Source organism: Hippopotamus amphibius, chromosome 10 (genome assembly GCF_030028045.1).
Source record: "Hippopotamus amphibius kiboko isolate mHipAmp2 chromosome 10, mHipAmp2.hap2, whole genome shotgun sequence".
NCBI lineage: Eukaryota > Metazoa > Chordata > Mammalia > Artiodactyla > Hippopotamidae > Hippopotamus > Hippopotamus amphibius.
This window is the reverse complement of record NC_080195.1, coordinates 115,881,726-115,898,478: the sequence shown is the minus strand read 5'-3', so window position 1 is coordinate 115,898,478 and position 16,753 is coordinate 115,881,726. Positions and strand designations below refer to the sequence as shown.

At 65.3% G+C, this 16,753-nt stretch overlaps 1 protein-coding gene across 1 annotated transcript; it reads left to right on the top strand.

The window, feature by feature from the left end:
- Window positions 1-3,427: 3,427 nt before the first annotated feature.
- Window positions 3,428-13,321, top strand: CFAP410 (cilia and flagella associated protein 410). The gene is made up of 7 exons (XM_057698003.1): window positions 3,428-3,603; window positions 4,978-4,996; window positions 6,356-6,402; window positions 8,815-9,044; window positions 9,747-9,918; window positions 10,729-10,819; window positions 12,862-13,321. Exons 1-7 carry the CDS (start codon window positions 3,527-3,529, stop codon window positions 12,991-12,993), a joined length of 768 nt encoding a protein of 255 aa, XP_057553986.1. The 5' UTR covers window positions 3,428-3,526; the 3' UTR covers window positions 12,994-13,321.
- Window positions 13,322-16,753: the final 3,432 nt, after the last annotated feature.

Sequence of the window (16,753 nt, the reverse complement as noted above, 5' to 3'; positions counted from 1 at the left end):
CTTCGTGCTGGGGGACGACCTTGTTCTCCTTTATCATTTCATTTCCGAGGTCAACAGACGACCTGCATTCCAGAACCATCTAATGTAAAAGGGCTGCCCGTGGAAGTAAGTGGGTGCGGTGGTGCTGCCCAGGAGAGTAAAGACGGTGGATGCCCTAGTGGCTGCATGCCCACCCAGAGGGCTCTTCCAGGTGGCCATTCGCGCTGCAGCGACAAGGATGAGAATGGAGCAGGAAGTGACCCGGGCAGCCAGAACACGAAATAAAATGAATAAATTCAGGCCACACTTGTCTTCTACAAGTCCATTCTGTGGTTTGCCGCAGAGTCTGCCCACCCATCCGTCCATCCGTCCACCTGTCCAGAGCACTCTGCACCGGCCGGGGTCACGCTCTGCAGAGGAGGACAGAGAGGCTCGATGGCTTGGCAGGTGCCCCCCCACTCCCCGCCTGCCAAGCACCACGCTCAGCTCCCATGTCCACCTGCAGTCCTCACCACCCAGTGTGGAGGGAAACCTTCTCACCCCAGTGGCTGTGAGGGGGCGCTGGTGTGGGGGCCTGCCAGAGCTGGCGTCCGAAGGCGCCTGCACACCCTGCGTGCACGTCGGCCAGCCAGCCTCCCCACGGACAGACGCCGTCTAGCGGCTCGGGCTCCCCGAGACCCGCAGTCCAGGGGGAGAATGACATAAACCACCTCGGGGTGTGATGAACACTAGGAGCTCCGTGGGGCAGGAGCTGGAGGTCATAAGGTCAGTGTCAGGCAGGCTGGGTAGGCCTTTCTCAGCAAGGTGGATTGAAGAAGTGGTCCACTTTTCGAGGAAGCGACAGATCAAGCTGGAACCACCCAATGAAAGCGGACTGACCCCAGGGAGGAGTAGGTGCAAAGGCCTGGAGGTGAACTCAAGTCGTGTGTTTGAGGACCACCAGGAAGGCCATGGTGGCCAGCGGAGTGTGCCAGAGGAGCGTGGCACAAGATGAGGGGAGGGGGCTGGGGCCAGCTCGCGCCAGGCCTTCGCGCCCATGAAGTGGGTCCCCTGGTCTGATGCGATGTTGTGGGACCCTGTGCTGGTGGATGAAACCACTGGGAGCCTTCAGACGCAGAACCCGTCCATCCTGTGTGAGCGCGTCACTGTCCCATCTCTCCAAGGGATGGTACCGCGCTCGCCTCCGTCCCGGCCACCGTGGCCACACCCTCTCTGACCCACCAGCCAGCCCTGGTCTAGCTGAGGACAGAGGCTGATGGCCGTCCACTGGCTGTGGCGTTGCCATCCCTGGCCATCCAGCGCCTCATCCATGGTGGGTGCCCCATGGCTTCACCATGGGGTGTGAGGGTCTCCGCACCGTGGCCCACCCCCAGCGCCTCTGCCAGACTCCCTGTCCCCAATTCTCCAGTCTCTCTCCTTTTGGTCCCCCCACCAGAGGGTCAGGCCATCCCTGCCCACCCGGGAGTCCACGTGTGCTCCAACGCCAGTGCACGTCCCCCCACACAGAGCAGAGGAACAGGCGCTCCACGTGGGGGCCGGGCCCCCCAGGACCTCTTGCTCGCCTACAGGTCTCCCTGGTGTGCCAAGTCTGCCAGCCCACTTCCTCAGGTTGTTCCTACAGCTGGTAACCTTGAGACATGAGGGACGTCTTCCCTGGAACGAGATGAGGATTGCTCGCTGCTGACTGGAGAAGTGGTGGACCCAGAGCTCCCTGATCCCTCCCAGTACCGCGGGCACCCACGGCCTGGGCAGTGAGCACCTACTGAGGCCCGCGCGTCGCTCCGTGGAACTCGGGGTTCGGGGCACAGACGCAAACGTGCCAGTGCCACAAGGAACAACCGTCCTTTGTCTCTGACCCAGGAGTCGCAGCCTCCCGCCGGCACCCACGAAGGAGCAACAGGCTGACGTACTAGCCTGCACGTGGGATCGAACCAGATCCCAGGCCGACACCTGCTCAAACCTCTGCCCGCTGCTGTCATCGGCCTTCACCAGTCTTTCGGGGCCACCCGAGGGTGACTTCCTGCAGCTTGCTCCAGGGTCCACGTCCACACTGAGCCGGCCATCCTTCACCGGCTGAACAGAGGAGCCCCCGTGTGGCCACAGGCACGCTTACAGCGGCGGAGGTGGCAAGGGGGTCTGGGGCCCTTTGCTCCCGCGGGCTGTGCCCTCCGCCCCATCCCCCTCGCACCTGGGCCCACCCACCGTAGGGCAGAAACCAGACGTGGGTGAGGGGGCTCGGGGCCAGAACTGACTGATAAACCCTTCACAACACCGCCTGTGCCAGCAAAATACAGCCCATGGGAAGAGATACAGAAAACGCAGCGTGGGAATGCGCTTCTCTGTTTCGAATTCCCTCTATTGTCTTTATAATAAAAATGGCGGGGTTGGGTGGGATGGGAGATCCTACGGCAAAATCCCACCTCCCCCCACGGAACTGCAATCTCTGGTCCTGCCAGGGGTCCCTCGTACAGGCAGGTCCTCCACTCGTCTCCAGGGCTCTGGGCTTCGGGTGTTGCTGTGGCATCCTGGGAAAGCAACCTGTGACCTCTGCGAAAGAAAAAATGATTCCGACACTTGCTAAGAGCGTAAGGAAGACTTTGTTCAAGATGATTGCAATTAGAGGAGAGACGGTGCTTGACTCCAAGTTCAACAAGGATAAGGGGGATTTGCAGCCCAGGGGCGGCGAGCGGCCAGTGAGTGCAAAGCTCCTACGAGACCTCAAGGGCAGGGACCTGGCGAGGCTCAGGCCGGGAAGAGCAGCTACCACTGGTGAGGGAGGGCTGAGGCCCTTAATCAGACAGCGAGGGCATCAGAGATGGAGGGAGGGAGTGCCGCAGCAGGACCTCTGCTGAGACGGGGCTGGGCAGGCCAAAGACAGGCCCGGGGCCTGGCGGGGAGGAGGTCCCGGAGGCGGCCGAGTGTGGTCTCGGCACCTGCAGCAGGCCTGGGGTCCCGGATACCTGTCCTGACGTACTCTGCAGCCCGAGCAGCCTCTGACTCCTAACGCGCTTAAGGGCCGGCGAGCTCTGTGCGAGGCCGGCCCGGCCCTCCGCCACCTGCCGCCTCCCGCAGCCCCCGGGCTGTCCCGGCGCCTCCCTTCACGTCCCTAATTCAGGGCAGTTAAGAGACCATCACTGCTAATGCACGGGGCTCCGGGCGCGGACTCGGGCCCGGGGTTGGGGGGCGGGACTCGGGCGGGCGCTCCCGGCTGGCGGGGGCCTCCAACGCCGTCGCGGCGGAATCACGGACGACCCCGGCGTCCCCACGCTGCGCATGCGCGGGACCTGGCGCGCGGCCCCAGGGGCGGGGCGGGGCGGGGCGGGGCGGAGCGGGCAGGGGCGGAGCCAAGGCTCCGAGCGGAAGCCCAGGCGGCCCCACCGCGCTCGCGCCGGCCCGCCCCCTGGCCGGCCCCCAATGAGCTCTCCGGGCCCGCCCCTGAAGACGCGGGCCCCGCCCCTTGGAGACGCGCGGCGGCTGGAGCTCGGCCGCCGGGGCCGCGGGCGGCGTGAGAGCTGCGCCGGGCTGGGGCACCCGGGCGGCCGCCGCCATGAAGCTGACGCGGAAGATGGTCCTGTCCCGGGCCAAGGCCGCGGAGCTGCACAGCGTGCGGAAGCTCAACTGCTGGTGAGGCCCAGAGGCCGGGGCGGCCCCCGCGCGTCCTCCCCGCTGCCCGGCTCCGCTCCCCGGGACCCCCCTCCGCGGGGCCGGGCCGGGAGGAGCGGTCTGGAAACGGAGGCCCCTGCCCGGCACCTCCTCTGCTCTGGGGCGGGATGGAGCAGGGCCGCGGAGGGGGCCGTGGGCGTCGGGGTGGAGGGGGCACCTCCGGCCTCACCCTCCCGGCCCCCGTCCAGGCTGGTCTGCCCGGTCCCGGGGGCTCGCAGCCTGGGCGAGGGGCTGCACACGCTCAGGGGGCCTTTGGCAAAGATCGGGTCCGAGTGTTCACCTCTCCTGAGCAGGGGTGACTTACACACAGCCCCAGACTGCCCTCCTTGCTGGAAACACTTGGAATTACCTTGAAGACTGGCTGTGGGCCTTAGAGAGCTTTCGTGGGGCAGACCCTTCCCTCTGTAGACAGTCTCATTTCTGAAATTGCCTGCAGTCCCTGGGAGCCAGGCCTGCTGCTAAGCTAGGAGATCAAGGTGACTAACACCCTTTCTAGGCAAAGAAAGGAAACTGAGCCTCTAAAGTGATGCTTCAGTAAACACGGTTGTAGTTGAGCCCTGAGGGTGCGGGGAGAGGTTGTCCCCAGGTGACTCACTGTCTGGGAGGTGACAGGAAGAGATACAGGTGCAGGCTCAGAGGCAGGGAGGCCAGGCCTAGCTGAGCCAAGGAGGGGCCGGAAGTACTTCTGAAACTCCTGAAAGGTTCACACATGTTCCCCAAGGATTCAGAGCACGGCTCCACGCGCCTCTGTACACTGGACGGTTCAGGTGGCGGCCGGTCAGCAGCAGAGCGTCCTCCCCCTGGAATCAGGCAGATTGACTGCAGTGAGCTCTGTCTGTTCATTAAAAGCCTTGCACATCTGCTATTTGTTTTCAGTAAGGCACGCCTTTGTTCTGCGTGGGGCGGTCGTCCTTGTCCTAAGCACGGAAGCACAACGACCCTATTTCAGGCTTTCTGAAGCGTGTTGCATAAGTCGAATGTTTAGCCTTGGAACTTGGCCTGTTACAAAGACTCCCTTGTTTATCTTCCCCAGTGAGGGAATCATCCCTCAGTGTAGCTGCCTGGAGAACGGGTAAATCTTTGTGTCCTTCAAACGGGACAACCTGGTAGAGGTTAGTCTGTGAAGGAGCCCGCCAGTATCAAATCGTTTTGTCCAAAATCAGCCAGGAAATGATTTTTGGCACCTTTGTCAGTTATCTGGGAAAGCTTTCTTTTACTTTGTTGTTAAAATCATGGACTCTTAAAGTTTGTAGGCCTTAGTCATTAATTTTTGTTTTTAATTTTTTTAATTCAGCTTTAACAGAATAAAAGTGCGTATGTCTTTTCTCTCCCCAGGGGCAGCCGCCTGACTGATGTGAGTATCGTGCTGATCACCTCCAAACCATCCCTGGTCCCCAAGAGGAGGGTTAGGTTGCCAGACCTGCACTCATTCTATCCAGACTCCTGTGTGGGACTTTGTTCCTTTGGCAGTTTTTGTAAAGCAGAGCCACTCATGAAAAAAAGTTCTGTAGCACCCAAGTGCATTGTGGCGTTCCTTCACGCGTTCTCCTGCGGATGGAAGGCTGGCCTCGCAGAGGAGGGGGCGGGTCCAAGACACAGACCTGCTGCCACCCAAGGAAGAGCCCCAGGGGCTTGGTTGACTTTAAGAAGCAGTGCATTTGGCTGGGGCTTTTTTCCACGGGTTGCCTGACTTCATGTCCCGAGGAGTTGCCTCACTTCAGCTCTGCCCGTGGGCCAAACCCAGCTTCCCCCCACTCCCACGGCAGGAAGAGGCAGGGCCTGGGTGGGAACAGAGCACAAAGCTGGGCTGAGCTGTCTGTCTGTCAACAGATTTCTAGCCCACCCTCCCTCCCACTCCTGGGATGAATGTCTCCAACTCGCAGAGTGTGGGTGCCAGTCAGTTGGTTCTTACCCACTTTTGTTTTGTAACTTGAGCTGTACCTTTCCTGAAAAACAAAGTTGGAAATGCTGCGTGGCGGGGCTGTCCAGAAGAGCCGGTTCCACCTCATTCTCTAGCTGAAGTGCTGCATATTTAGCAGCAAAAACATAAAAACGAAATACCACTGTGACAGAAAACAAATCCACTGTGAACGTGCAGCATTCTGACCGGCGAGCTTGTTGACGTCAGGGGCCCCATCTGGCCCCGTGCCTGCGGTCTGGCAGGTGGCAGATCTCTGGGGCTTCACCACGTATCAGCCTTACAGGTTAGGGAGCCTTCATGGACCAACCTGAGCCCCCGCTGCTCTTTTCCACTGAGTCCGTGTTAAGATGCTCTGAGATCCAGCTTCAAGCCTGTCTCGCTATTGGCGCAGCTCTGTGGGCCAGAAAGGGCTTCTGTCCTTTCCCCGGATGTCAGGGGTAGCAAGAAGAAAGGCTCTCCGTCCGTCCAGGTCCCCTTGCCGATGCCCTGTGAGGGCGTCTGAGATTAGCAATGGTCCATCTTGATGGCTGGCAGCGTTTGGTGGTCGTGATGCTGTTCAGGGTTGCAGAGAGGGTGCCCGTTTCTCCATCAGAGGGACGTCTGGGCTGCAGAGGGAGCGGGATGCAGAGCCCCGCGAGCGCGCTCCTAGGGGGGCGACGGAGGCTCCTCCGCTTAGACCCTGGGTGCGGGGTGGACTGCAGCTCCAGCTTGGTTCTCTTGGCTGAGGGAGAGGTGTGACGTCACACGGCCAGTGCCCAGCAATGTTTACAATCACATCCCTTTCCTTCCTAGATCTCCATATGCCGGGAAATGCCCAGCCTGGAAGTGATCACCCTCAGGTACTACACTGCCACTCTTAAGTCCCTGGGGCTGGAAGAGGAGGAGAATGTCCAGGTCCCTCCCGCTGGCCGTTAGATAACCTGAGGCCTCCCAGCCGTAGTCCGGGAGGGCTGCTTCTGCAGGCCAGGCCCAGGCAGCACGAGGGCCCGGCAGCTCCCCAGCTCTGTCCTCCTTCCTGGAGGCACCTGGGCCTCCCCCTGCCCTCGCCCTGCCCGTCCTGGGGTCAGTGGGAGCCGCGCTGCCCTCCTGCTGGTGAGCAGCGCCCCAGGGTGGCCGCGTCGGCCCCAGTGCCCCGCCTTCTCTGTCCTCCTGGTCCTTCGCTGCCTGGAGCACTGGCAGCTTCCCTGCCCTGCATAACCTGTCCTTGGTAATCCTTACCTCTTCAGAGTCGTCAGGGCTTCAACAGACTAAGGAAACCTTGAATGAACTAAATACTGCCTTTGGGGCTTCAGGCCCCTGGGGAGTTTGGAGGGTCGGGGAGGGAGGAACGCCCTCCAGGCCTGACCTCTGTCCTGCCCACTCTGGGCCCGGGAGGGAGCTGACCCTGGCAGGTGCTGGGGTGGGTGCTTTCTGTAGGTCCCCCCACCTAAAACCTCGAGGAGATTTAAGCCGGGCAAGGGAGACAGACTCCCTGTTTGGCAGCTCAGAAGGTCTCAGACTCGCCCTGCATGTGGGATTGTAGGCCTTTGATCCCGTGCAGACCCGTGAGTTCCCTTCCTCATCACACAGCCGGCCACCCTCTTTGTCCCTCCCTAGCCCTCTGCTCGGTCTCCTTTGCACCTTCCGAGGTTGCCTTGTGGGGGCCATGCCTTGTGCCCAGGTGCCCCCGGCCCCGACCCGCCAGGCTCAGGCTCGCACCTTCTCACGGGATGAAGGAATGAATGAATGATGGCCGGCTCAGGCCTGTGTGCCTCGGCTTCCCCAGCTGTAAGACGGGCATAAAGGCAGCCGCTGCCCTGGGGTGGCGGGGGGGGGTGGTGGCGGGTGAGGAGGGGCGGACGCCATGGGGAATATGGAGCGGCCGGCGTGTGCCGGCGCCAGCAGTCCGCTGTCACGTGTCTGTAAGGATTGTCCGTGGAGCTGGGACGTGAGCCACGCCCAGAAAGCCTTACATGGCAAACAAATGTAGACTTTCATCCCCCAGAACAGCAGGAAACGGAGCGGGGCGTGGATGTGACCCTGTCTCTGCTGGGCGCTGTCTGAGGGACTGGGGGCAGGTTGCTGGGCCTCTGAGCCCAAGGCCCCTCCTCGGGCAGGTGGGCTTCTCATCACCCCTGCCCAGTGAGGGCAGCGCCCGGGGCTGTGGCCTGGACGTCGGGCCGCGCTGGACCTGGTGGGGCCCCCGCAGCCTGGGGACTGTGCTCGCACGCGGGGCGGCAGTCCCGTGAGACGATGCCGTTTTGCTCTGGTCTCGGTGCCGTGGGAGGGAAGGCCAGGCCCGTCCTGGCTTCTCTGATGGGGCTTTACAGACGTGTACCCCTCACAGTGCTGAGGCCACAGCCCGAGGTCAGTGTGTGGCGAGGGGCTATTTCCTGGGCCGCGGACGGTGGCTTCGCCCTGTGTCCTCACGTGGTGCAGGGTGCAGGGAGCCCTGTGGGGCCCCTGCTATAAGGGTGAGGGGCACATCCGGCCTGTAGCGGTGCAGTGTTAGCCCAGTGGTCAAGGGGGGACCCCAGGCCGCTGCAGGTCCGAGCCCTCGCTGGCCCCCCGGCCTGGGCCGCTCCCCCGACGGTGGGGACCCACGCCTGGGTTCGCTCTTGGTGAGGTGGCGTCAGGCGAGCACTGCAGCGACTGCAGAGGTGGGGGGGGGGGTGCAGCAGCCCTGGGGCACCCTGCCCAGCACACACGCACCGTCCAGCAGACGGCGGTCTGCAGCGGCCCGGCCCGCCGGGCGGGGTCCCCCAGGGCCGGGGGCTCGGGCACAGGGATGCTCGGCCACCCCCTCGAGCGGAGCCAGCCGGTCCACCTGCGTGCGCAGAGGGGATCGCGCTGGGCCAGCGCGGACCTGTGGGTCTCTGCCTGGCGCCTCGGGCACGTCCTGTCTCGGGTCCGCTCACAGTTTAAACCCGTAGCTGTGTCTTTGGTGAACGTGGGGTTTGGAAGTTCAGTGCTCCGTTCTTGGTCGCCTGGGTTTTTCTGGCCGCTGCCCACTCTGCGCGCGGGGGTGTGTCCCAGGGAGGCCTCAGGCTCCTGTCCTTCAAGGGGGCTGAGACCTCGCACCCCACGTTGACTCCTCGCGGCCTCCACAGGGCAGGGGCGGCCGCTTCCCCCTTTAGCTGGAGGGCTTCCCCCGCAGGCTCTCCCCTGGGCCTGGCGCCCCCCTGGCGCTGGCGCACGGCCAGGCCCGGCAGCGCTCCCCCGTCCCTGGGGCGGGGGCTCCCCGCGGCGGCGCTGACGGCGTCTCCCTGCAGCGTCAACAGCATCTCCAGCCTGGAGCCCGTGAGCCGCTGCCGGCAGCTGAGGGAGCTCTACCTGCGCAAGAACCGCGTCCCCAGCCTGGCCGAGCTGGTGCACCTGAAGGGCCTCCCGCGCCTGCGCGTGCTGTGGCTGGCGGAGAACCCCTGCTGCGGCGCCTGCCCCCGCCTCTACCGCATGACCGTCCTGCGCAACCTGCCGCACCTGCAGAGGCTGGACAACCAGGGTGGGTGCAGGGCCCCGCCGCCGCCGCCGCCCCCCGGGCGGCCTCTGCTCCGCACGCGCCCCCGCCTCCCCTGCGCGGCCGCGCGGCCTCGCTGCCGCTGCGCGGGGGGCCCCGGGGGCCGTGCCCAGCGCACCAGGTGCGGCGCGCGTCGCTCCTCGGCCCCCCACCTCCCTGCCTTCCTGGGGGGGGCTGGGGGGGCCTCCCGGCACCCACAGGGCGATGGGGGGGGGCCGCTCCTGCTCCGCCGCGGGCTCCGGCCCGTTTCCGGGGCTCTGCCTTTTCCTCGTGGGCCCCGGGCGTTCTCCGTGCTGGTTCCTGACCCGCATGTGCACCCTTATTTTCTCCTAGATGAACCATTTTAATATAAGTAAACTTCAGATAAATTGTCACATGGGGTTGAGATAGAAGAAATGTAGTGATTCTGTGCCTTTTAAAAACCTGCCTTCGTTTGGGGTTTTCTGGGCAAATGCTGAGGTGTGGATTCACAAGCTGTCACGGCTGCCCCGTGTCCAGCACCTCCAGGGCGGGGATGCGATGGTGGGGGACCCGGCCCTGCTCTCGGGCGCTGGCTGTGAGGACAGACAAACAGCGGGCCCCTCCCCGAAGCAGACCGTGCTGGCTGCCACGGGGACGGCCGGGCCGCGGCTCATGGGGCTCGTGTGCGGTGAGGCCACTGACGCTTTTGCCCCCTCCTCTCCCAAGCTGTGACCGAGGAGGAGGTGTCCCGAGCACTGGTGGAGGGAGAGGAGGTCACGGCGCCCAGCAGAGAGGACTTGGGGAACGGTCCGCCCGCGCTGTCCTACGTCCTGAGCGCTGTGGACGCCACTGGCGAGACACCACGGGACCCGCTGAGCCTCGGCCAGGAGGAGGCCAGGTGCGGCCCGCGGGCCTGCCCGGGCTTCCCGTGGCTGCGCCTCTGCGACGGGGGTGGGTGGTGTGCCTGGTGGTTGTTTCTGGTCTGGCTCTCGGGGCCCCCAGCCTGGTGTCAGCCGCGTGGCCGAGAGAAGGCCCAGGGCAGGGAGCACGGGCGAGGGCAAGACCAGCCCCTCGCGGGGAGGGGTGGACGCGGGCGGTGGGCTGGTGGGTGGGAGGGAAGCCGCGTGGCCGTGGCCACGGCCGCCCGAGCCCCCGTGCAGCCTCCGAGCCCCCGGGGGCAGCGGGGCCTGTGGGCTGAGGGACGGCCCCCCGACCCAGACGGCATCTCCGCTGACTGGTTGTCACGGGCGTCTGTGGGCAGAAGCCGGACGTGGGGAGCATGGTGGAGACCATCGTTCACCGCGGGGCCCCAGGCCGGTGTCTGCCCGTGGAGGAGGCCCGCCTGCCTCGCCGTGCGGTGGTGTGGGAGGGAGGGCGCACGGCTGTCGCTCTCCGTCCCGGGCTGACGTGCCATTTGTGCTAGCGCCCCCCCCACCGGGCCCTGGGGGGAGCTCCGGGGGCAGGGAGGTGACCCCAGGGCTCAGAGACGTCGTGCTGCCCCACCCCCGCCCCCCAGTCCACGGCTCCTGTCCCCCCAGAGCGGAGTGCTGGAGTGGGGGGTTCCTTACAAACGGGCGGCGGGGCTCCACTGTCAGGGGCCTTTTCCCCACTGGGCCCGGAGGCGCTGGACCCACAGACGTGCGGACGGTGTGGGCGGGGCTCCGCGCCCCTCAGGCCTCACGCACCCCTGTCCTCCCCCCACCGGCAGCGTCCAGGGGCAGCTTGGCCTGAAGCCCCCTTCCCGGGACCGGTTTCCTTCCTTCTCGCAGAGGGAGGCCGCGAGCAGTCGCAAGAACAGGGTGAGGATGCCGGAGGCCGCTCTGGCCGCCGATGGCTGCTGGCTGCCCCTGCCCAGAGAGTGGGAATCGGGCTGGAGACCCTGGAGGGACGCGCGACGCCGGGCCCCGGAGGGGGGGACGCTGGCCGTCTGGGTCCAGTGTCTGCATTCGCATCTAAGCTGCTTGGGCGCGGCAGACAGAGGAGGGGGTGCCTGAGGGCGTGGCGGGGCCCAGGGTGGTCTTGGGGGCGGGAAGCTTGCTGCTTGGGAAGAGGCCTCCCGCCTGCTTCAGGAGGGGGGACCCTTCTGTCCAGGGCGGGGGCGGTGTCCCCGTGCAGTGCCCAGGCGGCAGCCTCCGCAGGCATCCCTGTACGGAGCACGGGTTGTGGGCTGAACAGTAACCAGGTCACGTGGGCAGTGGGTGACGTCAGTAAAGACCAGGTGCCTCCGAGGCCCCGCCTGCCGCCCGTGTCGCACTTGGGCTCGTGCCCTGGTCACAGGGGCCCTGCTCCAGGCTCGCGTCCGGCACAGAGGTGGGGCCGTTTCTTGCCGTGTGTCCCCTCACCGGCCCAGCAGCTTCCCCGTGTGCCCCTCCCCCCCCCCCCCCCCCCCCCCCCCCGCAGGCTTGGTGTCAGTTCCCTGAGCTGGTCGTTGGCAGGGAGAACGGGTCACCAGTTAGCTCACCCCAGAGGGCACCTTGCCACCTAGTCACGCGGGAAGGGGGGCTGTCTGAGCCTCCCCAGGGTCTGTGGGGAGGCCCTTGACCCCCCAGCACCTGCTGCAGCCCCAGCTCGGCCTGGCCAGAGCCGCCGGGTGCTCTGACCTCCCCGTGGGCTCACAGAGGCGAGGGCTGCACGAGGCCTCGCTCGTTTGTGCAGTGACCACGTCAAACGCATGCAAAGCTCACGGGAGGTACAGAGGCGGACGGACTGAGGCCCCAAGGGCTGTGGACAGATGTGACCGCAGGCTGAGGCCAGTCTCGGCAGCGGTCACTGGGCCTGTGGCCGATCTCCCCCGCCCTCCCCGCCCTGGCAGGTCACCGTCACCTCGTGACCACACTGTCCTCCTCAGCGAGGTGGCCACGTGGGGCAGCGTGGGGTCCCTGTACACACTTCCCACACGTCTCAGGAGGAGCCAGGGGTGTGGAGGTGTGTCCCGTCCCGGTGGCGGGTGTGCCCGGCGGGTGGGCAGAGCCCCAAAGCTCCCCCCACCCCAGGGCCTCTGCAGCGCAGTGCGGACCAGAGACTGAAGACCCCTGGCTCCACGCCTGCCATGAAGGCAAACAGAAGACCGTCACACCCGCTCAGACAGAACGCCCTGCTCCGAACAGCAGAGCACGGGAGGGCCGTGGCCGTGCTGGGTGTCCCTGTGGGCATCGAGCCCCCCGCAAGCCTCTCAGTGTGGGGTGCAGGTGGCAGGAAGCCCCGGGCGCACGGGGCGGGGGGTCTGGCGAGATTGGAGGGGAGCAGGAGCCGGAGGGTGTGGGAGAGCCCGGGCTCAGCACCCTGAGTGTCAGCCTCTGAGCCGTGTCCTCACGTGGTCACGTGGGCCGTGTGCTCCAGCTCGTGGCTGTGCCTGCAGCCGTCCCGTGAGAGGGATCCGTTCATGGAGCCCCTTTGTGCGAAATCCTTCCCGGTAGAAGTGGCAGCGTTTCCCTGCTCAAATGCAGGTGGAAACCAGTGTAGCTATGTGGACAGATGTGTGTGTCACACGCTAAGCACGTGTGCATTTGGGCGCATGTTATTGAGAACCTGTTTCTGGTCTCTGCTCCATCACCGACCAACTGTGTGACCGAGGGCCTGTCACTTAGCCTCTCTGGGCCTCAGGGCTGTGAGCAGGGGGTGAGTCCGTTTGTAGGAAGTCCCTGCAGGCTGTGAGCGCCATACCTGTGCCACGGCTGCGGTTTCAGTCCACCTGAGTCTCTGTCTGTTGCCTGGAAGGCCACCCTCCTGGAGGCCATGCACTCATGATGTGAGCGTGGTGCTGGCCAGGCCCAGAGCTCACGGTGCGGGCGGCCCAGCCTCACAGGCGCGGCACTCACCCAGGGACTCTCTGTGCCCCCAGAACAACATCCTGACCGCCATCCTGTTGCTGCTGCGGGAACTGGACAGCGAGGGGCTGGAGGCCGTCCACCAGACCGTGGTCAGCCGGCTCCAGGCCCTACAGAAGCAGGAGCTGCAGGAGGATGTGGAGTGACTCAGCGGGGATGCCGAGCTAAAGCCCAGCACCTTCCTGAGCACCTGGGCGGACACAGCCGCAGCTTCTGCTGGACCCCAGGCTGAGCCCTGGTTCACAGGGCTGCATCCTTGGGAAGCCTCGTCCACCTGGGAGAGCCGAGCTCTCACCGTGGACGGGCATCCTGGCAGGGGCAGGCGCGGCTGGCTGGGCAGACCTGCCCCGTGCCCTCCGCTGTGAGGGGCCGTGGCCAGATGCCCCCCTGAACAGCAGGGCCTCCTCCCCTTGCCTCTTCCCGAAGGTGGGTTTTGCAGCCGTTTGCCCTAATAAATATTTTTCCAAAGTCTGATCTGGAAGCAGACGTTTCCTGAATGACAGGCATGGCCTTGACATTCTTGTTAAAGGTAAAGGCCGTCACTCACGCATGTTTTCTCCATGCCAGTCGTCTGACTCGGTCTTGGGGTGGATTTCTTTCGACCACGGGAGACTTCCAGCCTTAAGGACAGGCCACTGGCCACCTCTGGGGACGTTTTGTCCACAGGGCATTTTGTCTCCCTGTCTGAGAGCCCTGCAGGGTACAGAGGGGTCTGTGCTGCCCCCGTGTGAGAGGACTTGGAGGACAGGTCTGCCGCTTCTGTCTGGGGACCTGAAGCAGCTGCGTGGGAAAGGACAGCCTTCTGGAAACTGCGTCTCATGTTTTCTTCCTTTGGGAAGAGTCATGGGCCTTGTCGCGGTGCCCAGGACACAGGCGGTGTGCCTCTGCAGCCCTGGGGGCCTTCCTGGTGCCTCCAGTGCAAGGAGGAGGGTGCCTTCCGAGCCATCAGGGAAAGTCTGTTCTTGATGGGCTTGAAATGACAGGGACTGGTGTCCTGTTGGGGCAGGAACGTCCATGTCCCCGTGGGAGCCGAGGGCGTGTCAGGTTATACGAGGACGGCACAGGCCCAAAGGGGACGGACCGCAACATGTGCAAGAAACCAGCCTGGGGGACCACCACCTCCGGGAAGGTGGAGCGGTGCCCGTGGAAGCGCGTCTCACGCCGGCCTCGTGGGAGGCCCGGGGAAGGCGGTGGCGCACCTTGCAGCCTCTCTGTAGTTCTCAGGGCAGGGGGGTGAGTGCTGGCCACAGGAAGCGAGGCCTCGCCGTGTGTGGGCATCTAGGATGGGTGCCCGCGGCCTGTGCACGTGCCTTCTCGTGTGTATGGGGTGTTGGATGCTCTCAATAAAGCCCCGTCCTGGTCAGAACACGCGGGGGGTGGTTATGTGACACACCCTCCCTCTCCCCACCCACCGGGCACAGTTCACACCCACTTCCCCTGCCCCCTGACCTGGTACGCCTCAGCTGGGGACCCTCGACTCGGACCCGGGTCGGGTGAGCTGCCGGCCTCAGCCCTTTGACTCTTCACCTCCCCCCGCATCCCACCCTCGCCACCCCCCAGGCAGAGCCTCCGTCAGCTCGCCGGGCCCCACTCCCAGCCACTTGCTCACTCTGCCCTCTTGAAGCCCTCAAGCTGGACCAAGGACAAAGGGCACCCACCCCGGCCTCCTGGACCCCAGGTTTTAGCGGGGGCACATCACTGCTCCCAGGAGTTGGCATTACACCCTGTGTGTGTGTCCTGTTGGCCCCAGTTTATGGAGGAGAGGCTGAGGCCCAGGAGGACACGTCGCGCGTCCGAAATGCTGGTCGGTGCAGCCGGAGGTGGGCCAGACGCACCATGTGCTCTCCACAGGGCTGCTGCCCAGGAACGCGAGCGGTCACTCTGTATCTCGGACCCCACCACGGGGTCACCCGGGCCAGAAGCCAGGGTGCTGCAGGCAGGGTCCAACACTCGTGGCAGGACAAGCCGAGACCTGGGTCCTGACCTGATGTGTGACACTGACTGGGCCAGGCTGCAGCACGGCCAGGGCCGGGAGGTGGCCAGTCCCCCCACCAGAGCCTCCCACGTGGAGGAGACTCCTCATCTCCTGGCTGCGGGGTGGGCAGGGACCCTGAGCGCCCCCACAGTACAGCCGTTAGCTGAGCCGCAGACCCTCCTCCCTCAGCCCCCTCCCCACCACCGCACACAGAGGGTCAGGAGGTGAGCGCGTTCTGGGGAAGACGCAGATGGGGGTGCCCTTTGATCGTGCTGACCGGGGGCGACGGTCGGGAGGAGCGGGGGTGGAAAGGAGCCTTCCCAGGGCCACTCACCCCCCTCGTCCCCGAGCCCAGGGTTGCCCTGTGTGCAGGAGGACGCTGGGCCGTCCCTCTGATGCTCTTCCTCCGCGGTGGGGGCCTCCGTCCCCAGAGGGGCTGCAGGACGCTCACGGCCCCCTGTCAAACCAGGGGGAAATTAGACAAGAAACAAGGGGTCCTTGCTGCTGGTGTCCTCGGGGCTCTGTGAGGGGACACGGGCTCCAGTGACTTCCTGGGGAGCCTGTGGTTCCCAGGGGCCCCGCCAGAGCGTGGGAGCACCCGCTTAGGCAGAGCGGGATGCCGCCATGGCGATCGCCGGATCTCCTCGGCTGACGAAGAGGAGCGGATGTGCACGGTGGCCTGGCTGAGTGAGGCCAGCGGGGCTGCGGGCGTGAGTCGGGCCTGCCCTGCCCCCCTGCGGCCGCTCAGCCGTCCAGGACCGCCTGGGCACACGGGACCCCGAGCGCGGCCTGCACCCTGCAGTCGTCGACCCGAGTCTTCACCCTTGTTCAGGGAGGGGTCTAGTCCCTGGGAAGTCGTGTCTCTGCTTCTGCAGGGCTGACGCTTTTTACTATTTCTACGTAAAGGGCAAAGGTGCCCGTCGGCATCGCACGGGGGAGGCACGCGGCCCGGATAGCCTGGGGGAGCCCGACGGGTGCCCCTCCCCCTCCGTGGGGGCTGGCGGAGACAAACCTGTGAAGCTTGGCAGGCTGGGGGTGCAGCGCCAACCCTTCCTCGAGGTGCCACCAAGCAGGAAAGCCAGGACAGCGTCGCTGCACCACACCCACAGGCCTGATGGGTGCGCCTGCGCACAGGTGAGCGCCTCAGCAGGTGAGCACACCCACAGGTGAGCGAGCGCCCTGACCGGTGAGCACCACAGCTCAACCATCAGAGTGAGACAAACGCTGCCTGTGGCCTTGGTGTCCCCTGCCTGGACTGCCTGGGGTCTGGGACAGTGTCCGAGGGCCTCCCCCGCTCCCCTGCGTGGAGGCCCTCGGGGGAGGCCCTCCCGCAGTCCTGTCGTGAGCGCACGGGCACAGGAGCCTCTGGGGTGGTCTTCCAGAAAGACTGTCCAGCACCCGCCGAGCCCTGCCGCCGGCGTGATCACAGCGAAGGGCTCCAGTTACACCTGCTGCACACGTGTCTACGTCTACTTCGGTGGGCGCTGCTCAGAGTCCCATCACCCCCGCGAGACGGACTCATGGGCGGCACCCCCGGGAAAGCGCGCGGGAGCAGCACTCCCAGGGCCTGGAATCGCTCTTCACGCGGTGAGACAGATGCGAGAGCGCTGGCACAGGAACACCACGTGCGTCCCAGAGCCTGTCCTGGCTGCATCCCCGCTGAGCTCCCGGCTCAACAGGGCGCTGCGGCTTCAGGGGGGCTGCCCTGGGCCTCGAGGGGTGCTGTCAGGGTTGAGAGGGGCTCTGGGTTCAAGCCCTCGCATCCCTTCCCAGCCAGGCCGCCCTCGACCAGCGGGGCTGAGTGGGGCTGCAGGCGCAGGGGCTCCCGGCTGCTTCCCAAGGCAGTGGGTTCTCTCCCCTGCTCTGGACCATGTGGACGCTGGCCCAGCACCGCACTGCACAGTGGACCCCAATCAGGCAGCCTGAGAGTG

What these genes read in the sequence shown, in the direction of transcription:
- CFAP410 (XM_057698003.1), top strand. Translation starts at nt 3,527, where the DNA reads ATGAAGCTGACGCGGAAGATGGTCCTGTCCCGGGCCAAGGCCGCGGAG. An exon ending in CTGGAAGTGATCACCCTCAG is followed by an intron (nt 6,403 to 8,814) that starts GTACTACACTGC and finishes GTCTCCCTGCAG; the next exon opens with CGTCAACAGCATCTCCAGCC. An exon ending in CGAGCAGTCGCAAGAACAGG is followed by an intron (nt 10,820 to 12,861) that starts GTGAGGATGCCG and finishes CTGTGCCCCCAG; the next exon opens with AACAACATCCTGACCGCCAT.